Below are 24850 nucleotides of genomic sequence, written 5' to 3' on the forward strand. Positions count from 1 at the left end.
TCCAACTTTTATGAAACAACTAAGTTTTTAATATCTATAAATTTTGAATTTGTAGTAATACGGATACTATAACAACATTACCTTTAAAAGCTTCTCATTATATTAAACATAACTATTTTCAATGTTACTTATTGTTATTTATTTTGGAAAGCATCAAAATATTTTACCACAGTTTTGTATTCTTCTCAGCAGTAGCGCTATGTAGCTATACAAATGGCGCTAAACTTAAAAGCTGGGATTAATTTAAACTAGTTATCTCTCATACATATTATTTATAATGGGTGATTTTTTTAATTTTAAGTACATTTTTTGCTTGCTATTAACATAAAAACTTGCTAAAAATAGTATAGCCAAATCCTTGTGTTTGAAAAATATTTATTATTGATAAAAATATTTTTTATAGCTTCAAGCAGCGTTTATTTAAAAAAAAACTCAAATGTTTTATGTTTGTAACAGCTTATTTATTTCATAAGACTTAAAAAATGTTGAAAGCTAGAAAAAAAGTAAAGTTAATTACTATTTTCTGGTTATTTTGATAAATCCAATTCAATTTCAATAAATAGCTTCTATTGAAAAAAGTGTTAAATTTAGATCGTTTTAAATATAAATAAGAAATTTTAAAGCTTTGAAAAAGTTTATTTTGGAGTCGAACCAGTCATGAAATGTTACTGTTAATTGTTTTTAATTTATAAACTTCTCAAAATTAGCAAAAGTATCAATTACATGTAAACCAGCGTGAAAAACATAAACATGTTGAAACAATACACAAGTAATTCGATACTTTTGCTCGTTCAACTAATTAAAAAATTCATACAATCAACACAATTTGATACAATTCAACTTTGTTGAGTTGTTTAGCTCACTAACTTTTTGTCTATTATGTTAGCAAAAGTTTTTTTATACTTAAAGCAAATCATAAAAAAAAAATTACCAAAATTAGCATTTAAAATTTATTTATACTTTACAAACTACTCGTACATGAAATTTTAAATTAACTTAAAATTCAAATTTAAAAATTATTTATTTTAACGTTTTTTGAATTATTTAATTTTTTTATTTCTGGTAACCCTACTATACATTGCACAATCCAAAAGCGTCCTTTATGTAATAAAATTACTATTTTGACAATAAAATATACTGCTAATAAATTTCTTTATAAGTTACTTTATATCTTATAACGTTTTGATTTTTTTCAATGACTTGTTCTAATCGTTAGATAGAATATTTTTTCTCAGTTCTTTGGGCAGATAAAAACTGTTTGTCAATTATTCTTAAAATCATTTAAAGATGCTTGTCTCTACGCTTTTTTTTTAATTATAACAATCCGTTGATAAAAGTTTATTTTATATATAAAAGAATTTTTTTAGTTTGAAAGTATAATTTACAAAACTTTTTTTTGTTATACCAAAAGAATACTCATTAATTCAGAAAAATTAACAAATTTAAACATAAAGAAGTTGTTGACCGAGTCAGTAATAAATGTTGGGTGCTATATCTTTATCTATTTTAGTTCAGAGGTCAATAACATTTTACAAGTAACGGTTCACATTAATCTGAAAAACTCTTTTGCGGGCCAGACTTGTTAGAAACAAGTCTTCGCAACCTACCTTAGTTCTGAAAATTTATACAAAAAAAATTAAGTTTTTTAAAATCAGAATTTTAATGAAATCAATAAAAAAGTATCACGCTAGAACTTACTGAAAACCAAACTTAGTTACAATATAATACCTGTTGATATTTTTTGTAATTTATCTAATTTTTTTGTTGCATAAACTGCTTAAAGCCAAAAGTATACTGTGGGTCTACACATGACAGGCAAGATCTTGTCAAAAACAAAAGTTGATATCTAAACAACAAAATACTAGTAGGGACCACTTTGTAAAATTAAACAAAAATTAAAAATATTACTACACAAGAATAAGCATGTATAGTCTTAGAATATTCTTCACAATAATAAAAAAAACTCTTTTATTAATATTGCAACAATTCATATCAAAGCAGCAACTTAAATCTTTGTTTTCAAAAATGTCTTGAAACATATTTTCAACCTTCGTCCCTTAGTTTTTTAGTTAGAATTGTCCCAGAAATCTAGTTTACAATCGCTCAACGTATAAAATCGTTACATTAACTTTTTTTTCATTTTCATGTACAATTAAAGGTCTTGGTAATATGGTAGAATCAAGTTTTTTTATAACTCACAGTTGAGAATTTATTGAAATTAATAATTCATCGTCACATAGAATATAGTTTCAGCAGTTGATTAGTTTATTGAACGACTAAAAATGCACTTAAAATATTTGGTCCCAGGACCTGGTGCACGCAAAAACATTTCGGTTATTGACCCGAACACAATTAACGTTTTGTAAAGTACCCCTATCGGGATTTGATCCCGGGTCGTTGTATTGCAAGTATACGTTTGCAGAATGGCAGTTTTTACTCAAGTTTATTTTTTAAGAAGAATTTAGCTAATTCGACTTGTAATAAAAAAGTTTCTTTAAGTTCGTAGTTGTTTAAATAACTTTCAACGGTTGTTAACAGTAGCTTTGTTAGAGATAATATTATTCAGTCAACAAACTCATAATAGTTACTAAAAATCAATTAGATGCATTGTATCATGTATGACTTTCAAAAGTAGAATTCTAAACTGACTAAAAAAATTTTAAGCCATACAAAACCAAAATGGTTTGAAAACTACTGATTAGCAAAAGTTTTAAAACAACAACAACATTTCTAAACAGAATTGTTTATTTACTTAGTTTGTTATTTTACAACAACCTTTTCTTTTGTGAAAATAGTAACAACAGTTTAAAAAAGTAACAAATAACTTTACAGAATTTTTTTTACACATTGTCATCATGGTACAAGTCGAAGTTTGGTATGGTGACCGAAACCTGAGTGTTGATATAGAGCTCATACACGACATCAGGCTTCTAAAGGTGAGATAACTGCATAAATGATAGTTGTATAAATGTAGAGTTGTTTAAAATTCAAATTTCAGTGTTTTAAATCCAAAAACTCTTTTGAAGGTCTACTTTTTTATCTAAATTGTTATACCATATGTTTATTTTACTTAAAGTTATTATACTACCTGTATGTTAATTAATATTTTTATTACTTGTTACCAACTTATCAATTAATTTAAATTAAAGGTGTTATACTACCTGTAAGTGAATTCATTCTTTTTTTTTTACTTGTTATCAACTTATCAATTAATTTAATTTAAAGGTATTATACTACTTGTATGTGAATTCGTTATTTTTTTTACTTGTTACCAACTTATCAATTAATTTAATTTAAAGGTATTATACTACTTGTATGTGAATTCGTTATTTTTTTTTACTTGTTACCAACTTATCAACTAATTTAACTCGTAGGTGTACCTTCACTTCATACATGGTGTACCCTACCAGGACCTCAAACTGATGTACAAGGAAATGGAACTTGCCAACGGTATCATCCTTCAGAGACTGAAAGATGTCTTTTTTCACGGAACAGGAATAAAATTGACCATGGCTACCAACTCTGAACCATTTGTAAGTATTTAAAAGTACATTTAGTAATATTTTTATTCGACTAATTTTTACATTTTTTTTAGATGTTTAATTTTTGTTTATCAACTATATAAATATTTGTCAGCTGTAGTAGAAATAACAGTTGTTTTAGATAGATATCATAAATTTTTATACGATGCTTTTAATGGCTTTTAATGAATTTACTTATCATTTTTAAATGTTTACATTTTATAGAAAAATTATTATAATTAATTAGAGTAGTTTTCTTGATTATAAACAAAATTATACTATTTTGAATTATTTTAAAAACTGTAAAGTTATCCTATTCTTAATAAATAATTTATCTTGTATATCTGTTTTACAGTCTAAACGATGTCAATAAAAAGTTATTAATAAAATCAAAAAGTACCTCCAACAAAAATAATTTGTAACTAACGTTTATACCACGCTCAATTAAAATAAAGTAATTAGAGTAATCAAGAAAGCTGTAAATAATTTCCTCAACTGTCAGGTGTTCATTGAGGTCGTTCCATTCACATTGGGGGATTACCCGGGCAAAAGTATCCGGGGCCTGCTCTTCAGCTCCCTGGCAACCATCGAAGAAGTCAAGGGCGCCGTGGCGGGAAGGCTCGGTTGTTTCCATGGTAACGTCACCCTGATCTTCAATGGGAGGAGGTTGAGAAACGGGAGGACCCTCCTTAACTGCAACGTCAAGACCCACTCCGTGGTTCATTGCCATCTAAACATGCAGTAATGTTGAGGTGCCAATAATTAATAGTTTCACTCTCAGTAAGATATTGAGGGTGCATAACACTAGGTGGCTTTTAAGTTAGAACTTTAAGTGTATAATTGTGATTAGTATGCAATCGTTTACAAATAGTAGAGCTTGTTTAAAAATGTTTTGTACTATCAACTTTTTTATTAATATACTTTTTATTTTTTTTTTCTTGAGCCACCTCTGTTTTTTAATTTTAAATAATTCTGGCTGCATTGAGTTCAGAAGTTGCACTTTCGGGTAGTTCTTATTTTTTCTGAGCAAATGAGTTTCTTCGGGCTACATCACCCCGATGGTTCATAAAAACTATTAGGATTTTATGTTTGCCTTGAGGAAATTTATTTTGTTAAGTCAAAAAACTCTGCGGTTTTTATACATATGATAAAATACTTAGTTCGAGTTTTTATTTTTCTTTTAATTGCACTCAAACTGTCTTGACTGGTTTTGTGTTTTTAATGCTATTATTTTGTGATATTAGTGTTTATCGCAATTTATGTAAAGAATATATTAACTTGAATATAAACAGAAGTGTCTATATTTTATTTAAGTTTTTTTAATTTTAATTAAAGCTTCTTAAATATAAAGCTACAATATTATTGTATTTAACTATTACTAACATACATTCGTTTTATTTAGTTGAAAATTTTTCATGCCAATAAGTTGAGGACTAAACTTATGTAATTCTTGAACTTTTTTAAGTTAACTTTCAAATTCGTCTCAAAATTTTATGTATGATAATAGTATCTAAAGCAGGGTTTTTCAAACTTTTTTGCAAATGGCCCCCTTTAAAGAAATTGAAAAAGCAATGGCCCCCTTCAACAAGATTACTCATAAACTACGATAAAAAACACCGAAAACCTTTTTTTTTGTTCTTCGTCTGCAACTCAAGAATATCTAGTGTAAGTTTCAAGTTATAGCCTCATGACCCCCTAGGGCGCCACTTGGGAAACCCTGATCTAAAGTTATCTTAAGTTAAACTCAAAGTATGGCGAGCATAAAGAGACTTTAAATATATTTTTGTTACAAGTTTATTGTCGATGTCTATTGTTGCATCAGGCATCAAAAGCTAGACCACTTAAACTGAAAGTAAAAAGTTCATTTTGTTTAAAACAAAAGCTTAACTTAATTTAATTTTATAACTTAATAGATTAACATAAAATATTTTTGTAACACACAAACTTATACTTATTTACGCTTCGATCCAACGAAAATTTGTCCGCTAGGTATGTAAAGTGGCCGACCCCTGGTATTATCTTACTTCACCAATTAGGGCTAAAACAATTACATTAAATTTAATATTTTGACCTTTTCAAGCTAGAAACATCTCATGCTCTCGAAGACACATCAAGATACTAACATTAAGAGCAATCAATATCAATTGCATAACTTAGTATTTATACAAAGTTACGTCAAAGAAAAATTTGCAATTTTAAACCGACATTTTAATAATCTTTTTCGCTTTGCACCTTGTGGGATATCACCAAATAAAACTAATCTAGACAAAGGTGTCCCAAAATGGGCATTTTAGAAATTGAGGTAGCGATAAGCTGCAAGGGGGACCCATGAGTAGTAAAGGAGCTGTTTTTTGTAAATTCCAAGTTTTAAAAAAAAGTTTTTTTTTTCCATATTTGGTATGAAACTAAACTTAAAATAACTGTCGTAGAAACAGTGTAATAACATTAAAAAGATACTGTAAACCTACTTTAATTGTGTTTTCATTTAACAAAACTTAAACTATTTATTTTTTCTATGGTAGATTTTTTGTGTTTAATCGAAACTTTCTTTCTTTACATGTCAATATAGTTTAAAATTCCAGGTTTTTATAGCAATCATGAAAGAACTGAGATTATTAAAAGGGCCACGAAACCGTAATTTTTAAATTACACTTGATATTCAGAAGTTAACGGCAAAAAGGTGCATACAGGGTTGCAAATGTTTTTGAAAAAAATTTTCCAGGTTTTTAAAATTATACGTTTTAAGGTCTGCTTTTAGTTTTAAACTAAGTTTAAGGTAAAAAAACTGTGTTAGGTAGTATAACGACATTGAAAGTTTATTTTTAGCTTCTTTTACTGTGTTTTTAAATAAATAAAAATTTATATATACGATAAATTTTGTGTCACATCGAAATTTTACTACTTAACATGTAAAATTGTTTAGAATTCCAGGTTTTTTGGCAACCCTGTGTATACAAAGGTAGTTTTGAAACTTACACTAGATATTCTAAAGTTGATGAAGACCAAAAAATAGGTTTAACATTATTTTTTGAGAGAGGGGGCTTTTCTTTTTTATGATTTAGCTTTTCTTTATTTCTCTAAAGGGTCTTATGAAAAAAACTTTGAGAAACCCTGATTTAGACTTTAGTTGTATTTTTTTTTCGATCTTCTATTTTATTCTCTGTTTTAAGTCTGACGAAATATCACATTAAGGATTTCTCTTAAGTGCGATTTTGGCTATAAGGGGCAATAACAAGTAAGGTGGCAAAAAAGTAAAATAAACTAGTAATGGTATCTAATTTCATTTAACTTCTTGCCAAGGTGCTTCTCGCAAACAAAAACCATGCTGACTGAAATAAAATTGACTACATAGGGTAAGTGGCTCTTGGAGTTTTTATTTATAAAGGTTAGAAAGGATATAAACATAATTATAACAAGTTAGAAATTAAAAACGGAAGAAATGTGTTTTTGAACATTTATTAGCGAAACAAAATAAATGCGTGTTTACAATAAAAACTACTTTATAAAGAAAACATTCAAAAGCTCGTTCAGTATGAAAATTTACCTAAACAACCATCACATAAATGTGTAATGAAAAAAAGTTCTACTACTTCGTAACTATTCAGGTGATTTCCCTAATAAGGTCCGGACCTTCCCCTTCCTGAACCTCCTCTCCACTTACCCCCGCCCTGCCTGTCGCCTCCCGATCTGTCGCCTCCTCTGTTGCGGTCGCCTCCGTATCCGCCTCTGCCCCCCGATCCTGTTCAAGTTGCAATTTGTTAAAAATTTTGCTTAATATGTAAAATAAAGTTTGGTTATTTTGCAAGAAAACTAAATATAAAACTAGTACTATATAATAATTATTAACAATTATGACGTCATACTCACCCCTGTCACCGCCGTAACTCCTTCCTCCTCCCTGGTAATCGTCGCCGCCCCTGTCTCCGTACCTTCCCCCACCGCCCCTGTTGCCACCGCCCCTCCTGTCGAATCCTCCCCTTCCGCCGCCCCTTCCCCCGCGGAAACCTCCACCTCGCGACCCTCCGCGACCCCGGCCCCCTTTTTCTCCTGTTCGAAGATAGTTTGTTGATTATTGCGTAACTTAGAACGTAAATAAGTTGTAATTATTATTTTATTAAATTTACAGTTTCCAGACTTTTCAGGTTTCTTGACAACCCTGTTATCAAAAGGCATGCCCTCACTTTCAAACTCTCTGAAATGCCCTAAATTTCATGATGAGTTGTATTTGTTAACTAACCATATATATGCCATCGGTTTTAAAGTTCTCCTGAATACAGCACAGCAAAAACAATTATATATAGTTAAAAGCATGTTTACAAACATGACGTTACAAAATCTTGCGATGACAATTTAACTTAACATTACACCTGCCATTGCGACAATTATTATCAATTAGAAAAATAAGTTGATCAAGAGCTTATAGCGTTTTTCGTGTTTGACTTAGAAAATTGCATTAAAATTATATAACAGAATTATTAAAGTGGAGAAATTAAGAGGTTTGATTAGTTAAGTTACAATGCAATAAACATTGTTTTGAATCTTTTAAGACTAACTATAAGAAGTTTTTTGATTTAATTATGTTTATATTTTAAAACTTCCTTAAACTTACTATATGTTTTGTATTCAAATTTTACACTGTTATGATCTTTATGTTTGTCAAAAACATAATGATAAAAGTATTGATTAAATGAGTTTGATTTTTAACTTGCTGTTAAAAAAGTTTGAAAGGAAAAGGTTTTTGTTTGTATAAGATATGTTACAATTCAATTGACGCAAATCAAAAGTAAAGATTAAGTAAAAAGCTTTCTTTTGAACTGTCAGCATTTACATTTTTAATAACAACAACTTTTCCATCAAAGTTTATTTAGCTTCTTAAATATTTAAGAAATAACTAGTAAAAATATACATGGCATTTTTCCCACAAAAATCTTAAATTTATTAAAACTAAATGTCATATACTTAACATTATAAACTGCTTATTATAAATAAAAACTCTTACTAACCAGTCCAAGCTTTTCTTTGTGTGAAACTGACTGACAATTCGCCTTGTCCGTTAAATGGTTTCTCTGAAAAGAAATAAAAATATTGTGACTTGTCATCTTTGCTTCATTTGAGATCATTTTTAAATGAAAATTATTTAAAACACTGATAATCAGTTTCAAGGAGTATTTTCCTAATACAATTTGTTTCAAACTTTAAAATCAAATATTGGAAACAAAAGACACAAACTTAGAAGAGCGACTAAGTTTAAATTTAATTTTTAAATATTTCCACATGGAGCAGTTAAGTTTAAGTTCAAAAAATAATAATGCGACAAAAACTAACTGTTAAACCAATTAATAGCAGCATGGGCGCTCGGTGGGTCGTCATAAGTTACTGTGCACTCGCCTGTAAATAACTATATGATTACAAAATATTATTGGTAATTAAACAAGTATTTACTTTCAAAGTAGTTACTTGGTTACCAAATAGAATAATCTATTAATCTTAGTACTTATGGTTGAAACTTTACCAGTTCTCAAATTAAAATCTAAGGAGTTACAACATATGTATTGAAGTACATTAGCTCTTTTGATATATTTTTCATTTATTTTTATTACCTTTAGGCTGGCCAGTTTCCTTGTCATTATACATGTAAATCTTCAACTCTCCAGTTCGTTTGTCTTTCTGTTACCGATTTATACATACAATCATAATAATTCAAAGCTTATTTCTTAAAACCACAAATAAATTTATAATTAAGAAAAAAAGACTTGTTTATATGCTATAAAAAAAATTTTAATCATCAACAACTTTTTATAGTCGTTTTTAAATGTAAATGGTTATTTTAAAACAATTCTTGATATGTTAAAATACATGAATCTTGCGTCTTACATACTCACTTTAATCTATAATTACAAATGTATTTTGTAAACCGAACTAGTTTTTAAACTGACATCACACAACAAATCAAACCTTGACAATGCCGATTTGTCCGAAGAAGTCACCAATTTGCTGACTGGTCACATTTTTCGGCAGTCCGCTGACGAAAATGGTGTCGCTGGGTGGCCCACTCTGCACTTCCTGTTGCACCGGTTGCGCCGCTGTTCGTTGTATTTGCAATTTAATTTAAATTTTAACTATTTTTACAAATTATCAACATCAGTTAATAGAGGAATCGTTTTTTTTAGAACCTTTTTCATTAAGACATTTGTTCAACCCAATCATTGATAGTTTTTCTGGTAATTAATAAATAAGTGACTCAATTCTTTGGGGATAGCTCTTAATTCAAATATGATCATGAATGTCAATAAATAAATGCATGGTTGCAGGTTCATTGCTTTCTTTAATGCTTTCTTAGAGACCCAATATATGTATATAAGATATTAATAACAAAACCATGTATTTCCAAAAACCTAAGAAAATAAGTATATGAAAAACTAACTTTTATTCAATTCTTTAAAACTTAATAACCTTCAAATAATAGCACTGAAAGCTTGGACCAATATATTTATATATATTTATGTGTATTTTGAGATTTTTAACAATTTTAGTCTTCAAGTTGCCCAGTATTTTCTAAATAAACAATTTGATTTTAGATTACTATTAGAAATATTTTTCACAATACTGGTCTGGATAGCTCAAAAAATTTTGTATGTGACCAAATCAATGCTAGTTATCAATACTTTCTTTTTTTTCAAGCTAATAACAAATATTTTTGCATTGTCAGTTATTTTTACCAATGTCAGGTTTTAAACAATTTCTACAGGAATAAACATTAATATTGTTACATGACAATTCAAATTCTTAAGACTATATCCCAAAAAGTAGTACAAATTTGAAAAAAAAAATATGTAGATCTTATTAATATCTAAAAGCCACTTTTTATTTTGCAAAATCTTAAACATTTATAAAGATACTTCAAAATTACAAAAAATAACTATGTTTTTTACTTTATTTAAGCCATATCTGAGAATATATTTAATGTTTTGCAAAAAGAAAAAAATGGCTCGTAGATATTATTAGGACCATCATATATATTTTTTTTATTTGAAAAATATACATTACTTTTTAAGTTGTGGCCCTTTCAATTTTTTTAAGAATTTGGATTGTCCGAATTCGAATAGTCGTGCACACCATTAATATATTAGTTAATTTTTTGTTTATTCAAGAATTTTCATTTTTCTACACATTGGCTAGTTGCAACAGCCAATAAATTTGTTTTGCAAAAACTTTGAGCCACTAGTCAGATGAAGTTTTTGCATTTAAAAAAATTGTAAATAATAAACATAGAAGTTTCATTTTCTTTTTTACTGTCATTTTAAAATTAAAATAAATGTACTAAATTTCCAAGTCTAGTAGTTGCCAATGAAACTAATTAAGTATAAAAAAGATAAGAAAAAAACATTGCTTAATAAGGAAGGAACAAGATATTTAAACAACTACTGTAACTATAAGTATGATTTTTTTCTAAATAAGTAAACATTTAAAGACCTATTATTCAGTATGCATGACAAGGCTAAAATATTTGGTCATATATACTGAATTTAACTGCAGGTTGTATATTTTGCATAATATGTATTTTTTTGCACTCAGATCTTTTTGAAATATAAAACCATTTATTTTTATCATTTATAAAACCAAAGATTGGTTTGAAGACATTGATTGGTATAGAGTGTTCAACGCATAAATAGAGAAAATAAAATACTATCTGCGGATAAGATTTCAAAGAATTTAAGAAAGATTATTAAAAAATAGAACTATTGCACTTTTATCTATTAACAAGTGATAGTAAACTAATATACCGTAAATTACAAGTTTCTCCTGATCAAGTAATACTTAGTAGATTTCTAAAATGAGGACATAACTAAACATAACAAGGTTGGGATATACAACTCAAACTTTGGAATATGTAGTTCAAGTAATATAATTCAACTCAAATTTTTGATATAAGGTATACAAGAAAACAAATTATGTGTTTAATTAATAAGATTAAGCTATACTTCTAAGATTTTGCAAAATCATAACAAAACCATGGTAGGTTTTCTGAGTAATGTTAAAATAATATCAATAAATTATCTGTAAATTATGTACAACTCAGTAAAGAAATTGACTTGTTGTTAACAAATAACCAGCATAACACAACTAGGCCATTTCTGTTAATTATATTTATAGACTGTTCGTTTTTTATTTGAATGCAGCTTTAAGCAAGTATTATTTTAAAATAGTTAGATTTTGATTTCCATGTTTAGTAATCAACTATTTAGTAAGGTATTTTCAACTTCGTTTACTACGCGTAGCTTAAACAAAGCTGTCTAAATAAATCTATATTTGTCTTTTTCAATATTTCTTTATAAACTCCTTTATTCGATCATTTTGTTTATTTTATTTTGAATTTGTACATATGATAAGCATATGTTTAAATAAGACCTCAAGAGATCTAACCAAGATAATCAATTCGAAATTTATGAGGGTCTTTGATGGGTACTAAGTTAACTTCCAGGCTGTGATAAAAAACATCTCAAAAGATTAAGTTTTCTTTAAATTATGAAATACATAGCAGTAGCAGTTTTGAAGTGCATTTACTCTAAATTACTCTTTTGGGTACATTATGGCTGTAGTTAATACTTTTAATATCAAATACTATACTAATCGTACAGGTAATATAACTTTAATGAATGCTTAAAACATAAAACTTATAAGATTAAACTTTAAAAAAATTGTGTTTTTTTTACCAAGCATAACTACAAAAATATACTAAATAGTTACTCTTTTAAAGTTAAAATCAAACAGTAAAAACACCAATGGTGTGGAAATATTAAAACAACACTTATACTAATGATACTTTTTTTTGTGAAAATACCTTGTGGCCTGTTGCTCTGATAACCATTTCCATTTGAGTCGTTGCCTCGGTTTCCACTGTAGATATGAATTGTAACTTGTTAATTTACTTGTGCATATGTGATGCACCAATTTCTAATAAGACAACCGTATACAGGTGTGTTGTGAAATAGTAAAGCTCGCTTTTTTATATATTCTTGCAAAAATACTAGTAACTCTATTAGTAAATAATCTATTTAACAATATTTTATTAAAAACTATTAAATTATGAAATACATAGCAGTGGCAATTTTGAACTGCATTTACCTTTAACTTTTTTATATTTACTCTAATTTATATACCCTCATTTACAACAAAACGTTGTCAATTAATATTCTTAAGTAATAAAACTCAAATACTAAACTATTTTATACACCTGACAGAGACCAGCAACAACTTAGTAAAATATAAATGGTGTATCAGGTTTTTTAAATGTAGATTCTTATAATTATTGACAAAAAAGTTGTTTTGAATGAGTAAAATTTGGTAAAACTGTATACGTTTTTGGTAATTTCAGAAAGGATTAAGTTTAAATTCTCAAACCATGTTTATTTCAAAGCTTTTCTACATAACTTTTTTATAGTTTTCTAATATACATTAAAATATATTTCCGCCAAACATTACTATTTGGAAATAAAACTAAGTCTTCCTTCAAAAATGATTTTATAATTACGTTCGGTTGATAAATAGCTAGAGCTATTTTTAAATATATTAAGACTCTAATTGTGTTCTATAATCTACTTAACAGTTAATTCATACAAAATTTTTAATAATTCATTAAATATAATAATTTGTTATCCATTAGCAATCGAAGTCCAGATCTGAAAAACTAAATTGATATACAAAAATACAGCAGTACAACAATATTCTAATACTACTAATCTTTACTTTTTTTAATCATTCAAGGTGACCACTTAAACTTGATTCATACAGTAAAAACTTTATTATTTTCATATAAGTGTTTTTTCTTTCCGAATAAATTAGACTGTTCAATTTTGGTATTATTTACAAGACTAAAACATTTCATGATAGCTTTCTTCAGCATACAAGCAATTTATGTCAAGCAAAACATTTTTTGTTTTTTTTTTTTAATTTATTTCTGACTACATATACACCAATTAGTTTAACTTTTACAGTTTACAATGTCTGCAAAAATATACCATTTTTAATAACATTACATAATAATACAGGCCTTATGCGAATTTATTCATTTTCATTGTAAACTGTGACAATTATTAAATACTTCTATCATTAGAACAAGATCTGTATATGTGGTCACCTCGAATATTTCAGATGGTTAGTAATTTAATTAGTTCTCAGTTGATTTTGTTATGCTTGAGTTGATGTTAGTAAAATACTCTAAATAACTTATTTATAAAAAATTATATATGTACTACTACTTAAGATTTATTGTATCTAGTTTGATCACAAAGAATAGTCCATGAAAAAAAAGTTATATTTGTATCCATATACCAAAAAACGCTTTTATGTATGTACACTATAGTAACCCCAATTTGCTTTTTTTTTTTATTCAAATTTAAATTTTTAACTTACCTTCAATAAACAGATGAGCGCTACTTTTGCATATAATTTTGGAAATAAGAAAGACTTTAACTCAGATAATAAATTTAAATTTTACCATTTATCCCAGTACTGTTAATTTAATCTTTACAGATTAATTTACTTCAACTCTGTTTGTCAAAAATATTTGAAAACTTATGCATTTATTATTATAATTAAGCAACAATCGATTATATTTTTTTCAACTCCCCTTATAATTCCCTTCACTAAATTAGCTAAACTCTATTAGAAACATGTTGAAATTTATACACAACAACCAAATTTTCATTTTATCATTTACCCCAATCCCCTTCTATTCCCCTTTACACACCAACTTATCCCAACCATACTTATGAGAAACGTACAAGATATTACTCACCGGTTATCGTATCCGCCTTGTCTGTTGTCGTAACCCCCTCTACTGTCGCCTCTGTTGTCATCTCTCCTGTCGTAACCCCCTTGTCTGTCCATGTCACGACCTGAATAATTTTATATCATGTTATAGTTTAAAAACATAATAATAATTTCTTTTGTTAGCTAATTGGCAACAAATTTGTAATTTGAGAAATGAAAACTAATATTTATTGTTTATAAATAATTATTTTTTTTAACCTCTTCCACTATTGCCACCATATCCTCCTCTGTCATTTCCTCGGCCCCCTCTGTTGTCGTACTGTAAAAAAAATTAAACTAAAATTTTGGAATAAATAGAACCTGTTAAGTTAGTTTGGCAGAAAAACTTAAACTTTAGTGTTTAAGTGTAGCACAATTGATTACTTCTACTTTATTTAACTTTTAAAATGTTTTAATTATTTATATTCTAAAAAACCAACGCCTCCGCGGTCATTTCCACCGTCAAATCTTCCACCACCTCTGTTGGACGGAGGACCATCTCTTCTCTGGTAATCGTCTCTGGGCTTGTTGTCACCGTACGGTGCCCTTCCGCCCTGGTTACCAGCATCGGGTCTTCCAAAGCCTCCTTGACCACCTTGCTGACCGTAACCCTTGTTTTGCTGCTGGCCACCATAACCTTGACCCTGCTGCTGTCCATACCCCTTGTTCTGGCCACCCTGCTGCTGTCCATAGCCCTGGCTCTGGTTTCCCTGCTGGCCATATCCCTGACCTTGCTGTTGGCCGTACCCTTTGTTCTGGCCCTGTTGGCCGCCGTAGCCTCCTTGCTGCTGACCGTACTGCTGCTGCCCTTGTTGAGGTGGCTGGCTGGCACCCTGAGATGCTGGCGGCTTTCCGTTGCCACTCTGCTGCCCTTGTTGAGGTTGCTGACCGTACTGCTGTTGGCCGTACTGTCCTTGTTGTCCATAACCCTGCGGCTGTCCATACTGAGACTGCTGGGTCTGGGGTTGCTGACCGTATTGGCCCTGTTGCTGTTGGGGTGGCTTCTGCTGACCGTACTGCTGGGCCCCGTTTCCGGCAGGTTGCTGGCCGTATCCTTGTTGCTGTTGGTAACCTCCGTACTGGCCTGTTTGATTGGTTTTTTAATGAAATTGCTAAAACACAGTTTTTAAATATGTATAACCAGGTGAGTTTTTGAATAACTTGTATAATAATTTAACAATTTGAAGCTGTTGTGGCTAATTGATATCAAGGTTAAATTAGGGACATAAAATTTTATTAAAGGTGAATGTTTAGTAAGCTGGAAATATTTAAGCAAACTGGGAACTTGAATTCAAAGTTTATTAAAAATACAAAGAACATAAAAGTTCTGATTTCAAAATCAAATTAATCACCTCCTTGCTGTTGCTGACCATAACCCTGGTATCCTCCTGCTTGAGGGGGTTTTGTTTCAGCAGGTTTGCTGTCACCTGCCGCTTTGTTGTCTGCTGGGGGCACTGGTGCTGGTGGTGGTGCTGCAAATATTTATTTTTTTTTTAACTTTTAAACCTTTATTACTCACATGAACCTCTAAACTTAAATTTCACACTTTTTTTTTACTTGACTATATTGCAGCAAAGATACATGGGGCTAAAAACTAATGCTTTGTTTTATAATCAGTACTTCGTCTTTTTTTATCTATTTTAGTTTGTTAAAAAATACTTCATATTTTTAGTAAAATTTTAAGTTGATTTGACTTGAATGCAACATAATTTGACAAAAACCTTGAAAAAATATTAGATAAATTAGTAGTAACAATTGTATTATAAATAAAATTTGAATATTTTTTAATTAAATCAACTTACCTTGGTTGTAACCAGCATAACTTCCATAACCTTGTTGGGCTCCATAACCTTGCTGAGGTTGCTGAAATGTAAATTATTATTTTTTTAATATATAAGTTAACTAACAAGTTGGTTTAACACTTTAAATAAATTGCAAAAACTTAGTTTACCAAATAAGTTCAAAATGTAAAAAGTTGATTTGCCTCCTTCCCCCCTATGGCTTATTGGCTAAATAGAAATTTATTAAAGCATTACCAACTTTTTTTGGAAAACTAAAAACCAGAAGTTTTTTTTAATCTATACTTTTAATAATAAACACTGGAAAAGCATATAAAAAGTTTATAAGAGAAATTGTAATGGTGTTTTCCAACAAACATTAAAATCAATGGTATTCCTAAGAAAATATATAACTAATCACTTAAGGTCCTTATTGATTTAGGAATACTTATAACAGGATTGCCACTGGTTTTTTAGAAGTTTCAACCAGGTTTTTTGAACTTCTTCCAGGTGTTTAGGTACATACTTTTGGGTCATTTCAAGTTTATAGCTAAGTTAAAGGCTGAAAACTGTTAATAGTATAGCAACATTAAAAAGATACTGTAAAGCTACTTTAAATGTGTTTTTCAATGGTAAAAAACATTTTTAGTGATGACAACAACTTTTTATCAATAAGAATCATCTTTCCTGTCAAATCAAAATTTTATTTAAAATTCAAGGTTTTTCCTGGTTAACAAATATTAGTATTCAAAATTCTAGATTTTTTTCAAAATTTCTCAAATTTTAGATTTTTCCAGGTTTATTGCAACCCTGTAAACATACAAAACATTTATTTCATACCACAATTAATAACATAAACAATAGCACATACCTGCTGACCAGGCTTGGCTGGCATTTGGTTGTTGTAATACTGCTGTTGAGCATTAGGGTTCCATTCTGAAAACATAATTTATTAAAATTGTTTGTTAATCAGCAAAATAGTTTTTCAAGGGTTGTAATTTATTATTTTTTTATGAACTAGTTGTTTTTGCAAAGATTGTAGAAATAAAATTAAAACTTGTTTGTGTATCAAATACTAATTTAGAAATTTGTTTGAAAATTTAAACTTAGACTGGTTTTTATACTAAACTCCCATGCACAAAAAAATAAAACAATAGATAAAAGTAGGAAGTAGGTGAAAATTTTGTTGTTTAAAATAAGAATTTTTTTTTCTGAAGTAAAAAAGGACCTTAAGAAATACTAAGCCAGGGGTCGGCGGGTTAAAAAGGACCAATTTTAATGTGATCAAAAATACAAATTTTTACTAAATTTTTTAAACAATAAATATAGGCAGCATATTATTTTTTAAAAATAAAACTAATCTTTATTATTTAAACAAAATTACATTAGATAAGGTAAATAAAAATTTCAAATGCGACACATAGGCTGCAGTTTGCCAACCCCTGTAATAAGTTATGCATTAACTCAAAGATTATAACTTCTTACTATGAACTTAAAAAATGTATAACAAAATTTGTGTGAAATTCTATTGCTATAGAAATAAAATCTAAAAATAATAAGAACTACTATTATGTGCTATTAGACGTTTTGTCATGCAGTAATTTCTGAAGTTAGTTTATAAAGTTTGACTAATAGTTTATTCAACCAAAGAAAAATTAAAAAATTAAAGTTAGAAATTTAAAAAGTGTAATTTTAAAAGTAGCAAATGTAGTAGTACAAAGATTTTTAAAAATCAAATAATTTAAATGTTTTAAATTTCTTAAGGTTTTATATTCAAAAGAACAAAAATGCAGGCTTAAAAGCCTTTACAATTTATAGATAAATAAAATTTTCCTGTGTAACATACTCTGATCTTTGGCATTCTTGGATGATGCCATATCTTTTTCTGTTAATTTTTAGACATTTGTTGCTTAAGTATTGAAATTATTTTTGTTTAGTTTTACAGGTACCCGTATAGAGCAATGTATAAGATTATTTTTTAAATTTAAGTATTTATGGTTTAACAAGGATTGCCAAAGGTTTTTTGTAACTTTTTCCAGCATAAAATTAAACTGAAGTTAAATAGTCGTCTGTCTTAAATAGTAAATCAACTTTAAAAAGATAAAGTACTGCTACTTAAAATGAGTTATTTAATGAAAAAAAACAATACAACTTTTTTATCTATATGATATATTCCCTGTACCTAATCAAAATTTTATTACAAAAATGTTTATAAATTTCAGTTTTTTAGTGATTTTGTTTGAAATTCCAGGTTTTTCTAAATTATAGGATATGTTTTTTGGCAACCCTGTTTAAATTAACTTTCTAATATAGTTATTTTACCTATTTTATGTTGACAATATCTTAATGGAATGAGATAATGTTTTTTTTAAAACTTGAGAACTTGGTAAAATTACATAAGTTGCTAACAACCTTAATAAAAAAAAATTTGTAAACTGTTTTTTTGCTAAAACTTAAGTTTACACTAAAAAACATTTCCTTTAATGTAGAGAACTCAAATTGATTATTATAAGTTAATAATTGTGAAATGCCACACAAGGTCTTTTACTTAGAAAATCTATGTCATCTACAATTTGAAAACAAGGAAAGTTATTTATTATTTAAAGTTGCATAATAACTCTTTTTATTTATATAATAAACAGGGTTTGTGCGCGAATTTTTTTTCATTTAGCCTGACTGAGACCAATTTAGCCTGACATTTTTCAAAGTAAGGAAAATCCCATATAGAAGTCATTTTAAGTATTTAGGGGTTTTGATTAGTACTATTGTAGTCTCCAACTTCAACCAGCTTTATCTCAAAAATATTTTGAGCTTTAAAAATCTGCAAAAGCAACTCATAGCTTAGTTACAATACAACTCAATAAAATAAGACTAAATTGTGAAAAAGGTGATTGACCCCCCTATGCCGTTACCATAACAAATATTTTCAGTGCTAAGTTTTAAATCAAGTGTTATATCTTATCTATTACTAAAATAAAAATGTAATATATATTACAATACACAATTGTTCAATTTAAGTAAGCATTAAGTAAAAACATTATAATCAGAAAATTTATTTTAAAATGATATGCATTGTTGTGTTTTATTAAAATTTAAAATAAAACGCTTACTTGAGTATTAAAATTTAAACAAACAGCTAAGTTGTTGAACTAAACTGTAATGTTTAAACTGAACTTTTTTATGAATTTTCATAATTATGATGTATATAATCTACTCAAAACTAAATAATGAAGATTCTTAAATAATTTTTAGAGATTCAGCAAAAGGTTTTAAGCATTTATTTTAACAAATACTGACTGATTTTGTCTTAAATAACTAAATAATTATTTAGAAATAAATTCACATCTCAATTTGATCTTAAAAAGATTTCTCTTTTTTTAATCCAAAATTTTCAATCATTTAAACTGAGAAAAACTGAGAATCTAAAATTTTTAAATAAAAAAACTGATTTAGCCTAATTTAGCCTGACCCGCACGAACCCTGAATAAAATAACTAAATACTTCAACCTAATTTAAATATGCTGCTTAAGTTAAATGTTTTCCGATCTAAGTATTTTTATTTTTAGCTAAAAAAAAGGAAATAATAATTTACAAGAACTTCAGAATATTTTAGTATTTTATTTGCTTAATTTTAATTTGGTCCCTAAACAAAAGAATTAGATCCTGCAGACCTTGGCACATTATATTATTTATTTTTTAAATTGAAAGCATCTTATAATTAAAATTAAAATTTAGGTATATTATAAAAATATATTGCCACATAAAACATGAACTTGGAAAATTTTAGTTAGAAATTTTGATGCAAAAGTTTTCAAGTTACTTATTCATAAATGACTATTAACAATCACATTCAAATTTATATTTGGATATACATTTAACAAATTTTTATTATTGCAGATTTTTTGCACTTATTTTTTCAATTTATGTATTTTGAGACAAATTTTATTGATTTGTAAGAAAACTCAAATGCTGATTCGAATGTATTTTCTGAAAATAGTATTTGTGTACTTTAAAAATGAATGAACACTAATTTATAAAATGAAGTTAAAATATATTTATATTAATCTATAATAGATAAAATGTTAAAAATTGAAATGACATCATCAGTATGAATGGTGTTATAAGGTGAATAAGTATGGATGTGAAAATAAAAAGTCAAAAACTTTTTTTTTTAATTGTTTATGGTAAAAGTTTGTAGGAATTTGCTTTAATTAGGCTTATTTTGCTTTTAAATTAAGTAAAGTTTTCAGCTCATGTTTTATTGATAAATTACTACTCACTTATATATTCTAAACAACTGATCACCAATATATATAAAACATTGTAAATCTGTGTTTAATTTAATGAAAATAATATTTTCAAAATAATATTACAACACTTAAACGATTTGTACAATAAAAATAAATCTTCATATAAAACTTTGAATTAAAAACAAAAATTTAATTTAAATGGATACAAGAAACTCACGTTGATTGTAAGACATATTCGATTCCAATATTTCACTTTCTTAATAAACTAAAGTTTTAGATAATAAAATAAAATTCCAAATTTAATTCATGACTTGAATGTTGTTTGGGAGGGAAAATTTTATGTGAACTGTGGGTAATTTATTTAATTTGGCTTATTTCATGTGCTAGAGCAGGGAGAAAAAATCTTTACTTGTATCATTTAAACTACTCATCAGTTTTTATATAAAAAATGTCTAAATCCTTTTTTTTTTTTTAATTATGAGGATTTTATATAAATATTAAATTTAATAAATCAATTTAAAAGTTTTAGATTTTTGGAAACTACTTATTTTACATAAAAAATAAGTTAGAAAAACATATATTAACTTTTAAGCAAAGTTAAAACAAACTTTATATACTAATCTTTATATAATAATCGAAAAATTCTTTTAAGGACTTTGAATTACTTTAACATTTCTTAAAATATTTTTACAATTGAAGAATTTAAACTAAAATATTTTAGTAAACAACCATGAAACTACTTTATTCTAATTTTTCTTGTATAAAACTTACTTTATTCTTTTAGAAGTCCTATTCTAAGTCAAAAAAAGCAAGCATTATAACAATTTATTTTTGAAGAAATAACTGTGATAAATTTTTATTTTTATTAACTGTTTTTTATTTAGAAAAATTTTAAAGCAAATTAAAAATAGCATTATTTACAACTTAGTTGCCTTCTTAGCGATGAGTGTGTTGCCTGTAAAACTCAAGCATGAAATATTAAATTATAAATTCACATACCTTATGAGTTATAAATTAAAGTTTTGGGAAACCTGTTTTACATACATAACAAAAATCTAGTAGGTAGTGAACTACTCTCAACACAGAGTTTATATTTTTGAGAGACACAGTAAGTTAAACTTCAAATAATTTTCTCAAATAACTCAGTAAAAATTTTAAGAAATTAATATTTACTAAAAAAATCTATAGAAAGGCAAAAAAGATTAACCAATTTGTAGAATTAATATTTTAGCAAAAACATTATTTTGGTTAGATATTTTAAACAAAAATGCCATTTTGACTTAAAAATTTAAACAACAATAAAATTTTGAGTTCATGCGTACAGAGGTTTATTAATGTTTAAAGATTAGAATTATTTTTCAATTTAGTTAAAAAACTTTAAAATTTTATTATAAATAATAGAATTTTATTTTGAAGCCTTCTGTAAATTGTTAAATCGTTTAGATTTTAAGCTAAGTATGATGTGTAAACTGAAAGGTAGTTAATTATAAACTAAAAACAATGTCGATATTAGTTTAAATGTTTTAATGTTTAAATAAACTTTGTTATTAACCAATTTGAAAACAGAACTTAATTTTTTCGGACAAGAAGTTAAAAGGTATCCGACTCGATAACCGAAAGGTTTTTTCGTGCATTAAGTCCAAGGACATAACATTTTTAGCGTCTTTTTTGTCGTTTTATAAAGTATAATTATAGAAAAAAACACAAACAAAAATAAAAAAGTTAATTTATTCATTGCAAAGTTGTGACAAACATTTCGTTCATAGAAAAAACATTTAAATCATAACATTTTCACTACATTTCTAAGTTACAAAAAGAACAATAAAATCTTGAATTTATTATTAAATACTACCAGCAACTTAGACACTATATGCATATAATTAGAAAATAATGTGGTTACATAAACAGAATCACTTTCTACAGAGCCCACTTGAAAGGTTTTTAAATAATTTGTTGTTAGAAAATAAAAGTTATTATATCATTAGAAAATTCAAATTTGAACATATATAAAAACAGCGTGGTTTTTTGACTTAACAAAATAAATTCCCTCAAAGAAAACATAAAAACCCATAAGTTTTTATGAACTCATCGGGGTGATGTAGCCCGAAGAAACTCATTTGCTTAGAAAAAATAAGAATTACCCGAAAGTTCAACTCCTGAACTCACTGTAGACAGAATTAATTAAAATAAAAAAACAGAGGTGGCTCAAAGAACAAAAATAAAAATTGTGCATTAATAAAAAAATTAATAGAGCAAAATATTTTCAAAAAAGCTCTACTATTTGTAAACGATTGCATACTAAACACCATTATACACTTAAAGTTCTAATTTAAAAGCCACCTAGTGTTATGCACCCTCATTAAAAAAAATCCTACTAATTAAATACTACTAAATTATTAATTAATTATTATTATTGCCATCTCAGCATTATTGCATGTTTAGATGACAATAAACCACTGCCATCTTTTTAACATTGCAACTGAGCAGAGTTCTGAAGTTTGCCAGCTTCCTTCCGTTGAACATGAGCGTGGCGCGGTCGACGTAACTTGCCGGATAACCGAGTCTCCTGACCACAGCTCCCTTCACTTCTCCGATCGTCTCCAGGGAGCTGAAGAGCAGACCCTGGATACTTCTGCCCTCATGGTTCCAATTGGTGAAAATAACTTTGACCTCTTCAAGGAATACCTGACAGATTAGGATATTATTTATAATTTTATTGATTACTCTATTGTTTTTCAATTGAGCGCTGTATAATATATGTTTATTGAACGAAAAAAAAATACGCTCAAATTTTTGGTCCAAGGACCTGTTGTATGAAAAAACCTTCGGTTATCGAGTCATACACCAGGATACAGTTTAAAGTCATGTCCAGGACAAGCTACACGTTAGTTGCTTTGAAATATTTTTGTTGAAGACACTGTTTGATTTTATTAGTAACTATTCAACGACATCATCTTAAAGAGATATTCCAAATAAACTAACAATAGGTTATTTTTTTTTTTTTGATTCCAGACAGTATAATTAAGTTAATAATCAAGAAAACTACTCTAATTAGATTAACTTCTCTAAACAATGTGAACATTTGAATATACCAAGTAAAATCATTATTAGCCAATAAAAACACCATTTAGAAGAGAATATTTATTTTAAAAAATTGTTATTTGACAACAGCTGGCAAGTATTTAAGTACTTGTATAATAAACAAACAAAAATTAAATATTCAAAAAAAAGATGAAAAAAAAATATTTAGTCAAATAAAATTATTACAAGCACTTACAAATGGGTCAGAGTTGGTGGTCATAGTCAAAGTCATTGTGACGTCATTGAAATACACGTCTTTCATTCTCTGAAGGATGAGGCAGTCTGCCAACTTTATTCCTTGGTGCATCAGTTTGAGATTTTGGTAGGGAACACCATGTATTACGTGAAGGTACACCTTTAATTTAAATTAATTGATAAGTTGGTAACAAGTAAAAAAAAAAAATTAATGATTTCACATACAGGTAGTATAAAACCTTTAATTTAAATTAATTGATAAGTTGGTAACAAGTAAAAAAAAAAAATTAATGGTTTCACATACAGGTAGTATAAAACCTTTAATTTAAATTAATTGATAAGTTGGTAACAAGTAAAAAAAAAAAATTAATGATTTCACATACAGGTAGTATAAAACCTTTAATTTAAATTAATTGATAAGTTGGTAACAAGTAAAAAAAAAAAATTAATGATTTCACATACAAGTAGTATAAAACCTTTAATTTAAATTAATTGATAAGTTGGTAACAAGTAAAAAAAAAAATTAATGATTTCACATACAGGTAGTATAAAACCTTTAATTTAAATTAATTGATAAGTTGGTAACAAGTAAAAAAAAAAAATTAATGGTTTCACATACAGGTAGTATAAAACCTTTAATTTAAATTAATTGATAAGTTGGTAACAAGTAAGAAAAAAATTAATGATTTCACATACAGGTAGTATAAAACCTTTAATTTAAATTAATTGATAAGTTGGTAACAAGTAAGAAAAAAATTAATGAATACACATACAAGTAGTATAATACCTTTAAGTAAAATAACTAAATGGTATAACAATTTAAATAAAAAAGTATATGTCGCGAAGGTAGACCTTCAAAAGAGTTTTTGTATTTAAAACATTGAAATTTTTATTTAAAACAACTCGTACATTTATGCAGTTATCTAACCTTCAGAAGCATGACGTCATTACTTAGGTCCATGTTCACAGTCAGACTGCGATTACCATACCTAACTTCGACTTGTTCCATTACAAATTATATGTATAAAGTTTCTGCGTAATTAAAAAAATGTTACTGCATTGAATTATTATTATTTACATGAAAAATTACTTGCCGTACAATACGATAACTACTTGTATCAAAGTGTAGCAAATTTACAGTTTTGTTGCTCAGTATTTAAAAAGATGGTTTTGTTGTTAAACTGTTATAATTAAATTTGAAAGTTTTCAAAAC

General features: G+C 27.4%; 2 protein-coding genes across 2 annotated transcripts; both read right to left on the reverse strand.

Annotated features, from left to right (window-relative positions):
* Window positions 1–7135: 7135 nt before the first annotated feature.
* On the reverse strand, window positions 7136–20672 carry LOC145836953 (uncharacterized). Its single transcript, XM_082944722.1, has 14 exons — window positions 20579–20672; window positions 16983–17047; window positions 16136–16196; window positions 15686–15805; window positions 14774–15417; window positions 14553–14613; window positions 14320–14419; window positions 12364–12419; window positions 9477–9604; window positions 9122–9188; window positions 8847–8909; window positions 8525–8587; window positions 7389–7568; window positions 7136–7260 (listed from the first exon to the last, which is right to left on the reverse strand). The coding sequence occupies exons 1-14, from the start codon at window positions 20592–20594 to the stop codon at window positions 7136–7138; spliced, it is 1749 nt and encodes a 582-aa protein (XP_082800848.1). The 5' UTR covers window positions 20595–20672.
* Window positions 20673–22788: 2116 nt separating this feature from the next.
* LOC145836954 (uncharacterized) lies at window positions 22789–24646 on the reverse strand. Its single transcript, XM_082944723.1, has 3 exons — window positions 24566–24646; window positions 23639–23797; window positions 22789–23046 (listed from the first exon to the last, which is right to left on the reverse strand). Exons 1-3 carry the CDS (start codon window positions 24644–24646, stop codon window positions 22789–22791), a joined length of 498 nt encoding a protein of 165 aa, XP_082800849.1.
* Window positions 24647–24850: the final 204 nt, after the last annotated feature.

This window comes from Thalia democratica, chromosome 5 (assembly GCF_965202585.1).
Source record: "Thalia democratica chromosome 5, ktThaDemo2.hap1.1, whole genome shotgun sequence".
Lineage (NCBI taxonomy): Eukaryota > Metazoa > Chordata > Thaliacea > Salpida > Salpidae > Thalia > Thalia democratica.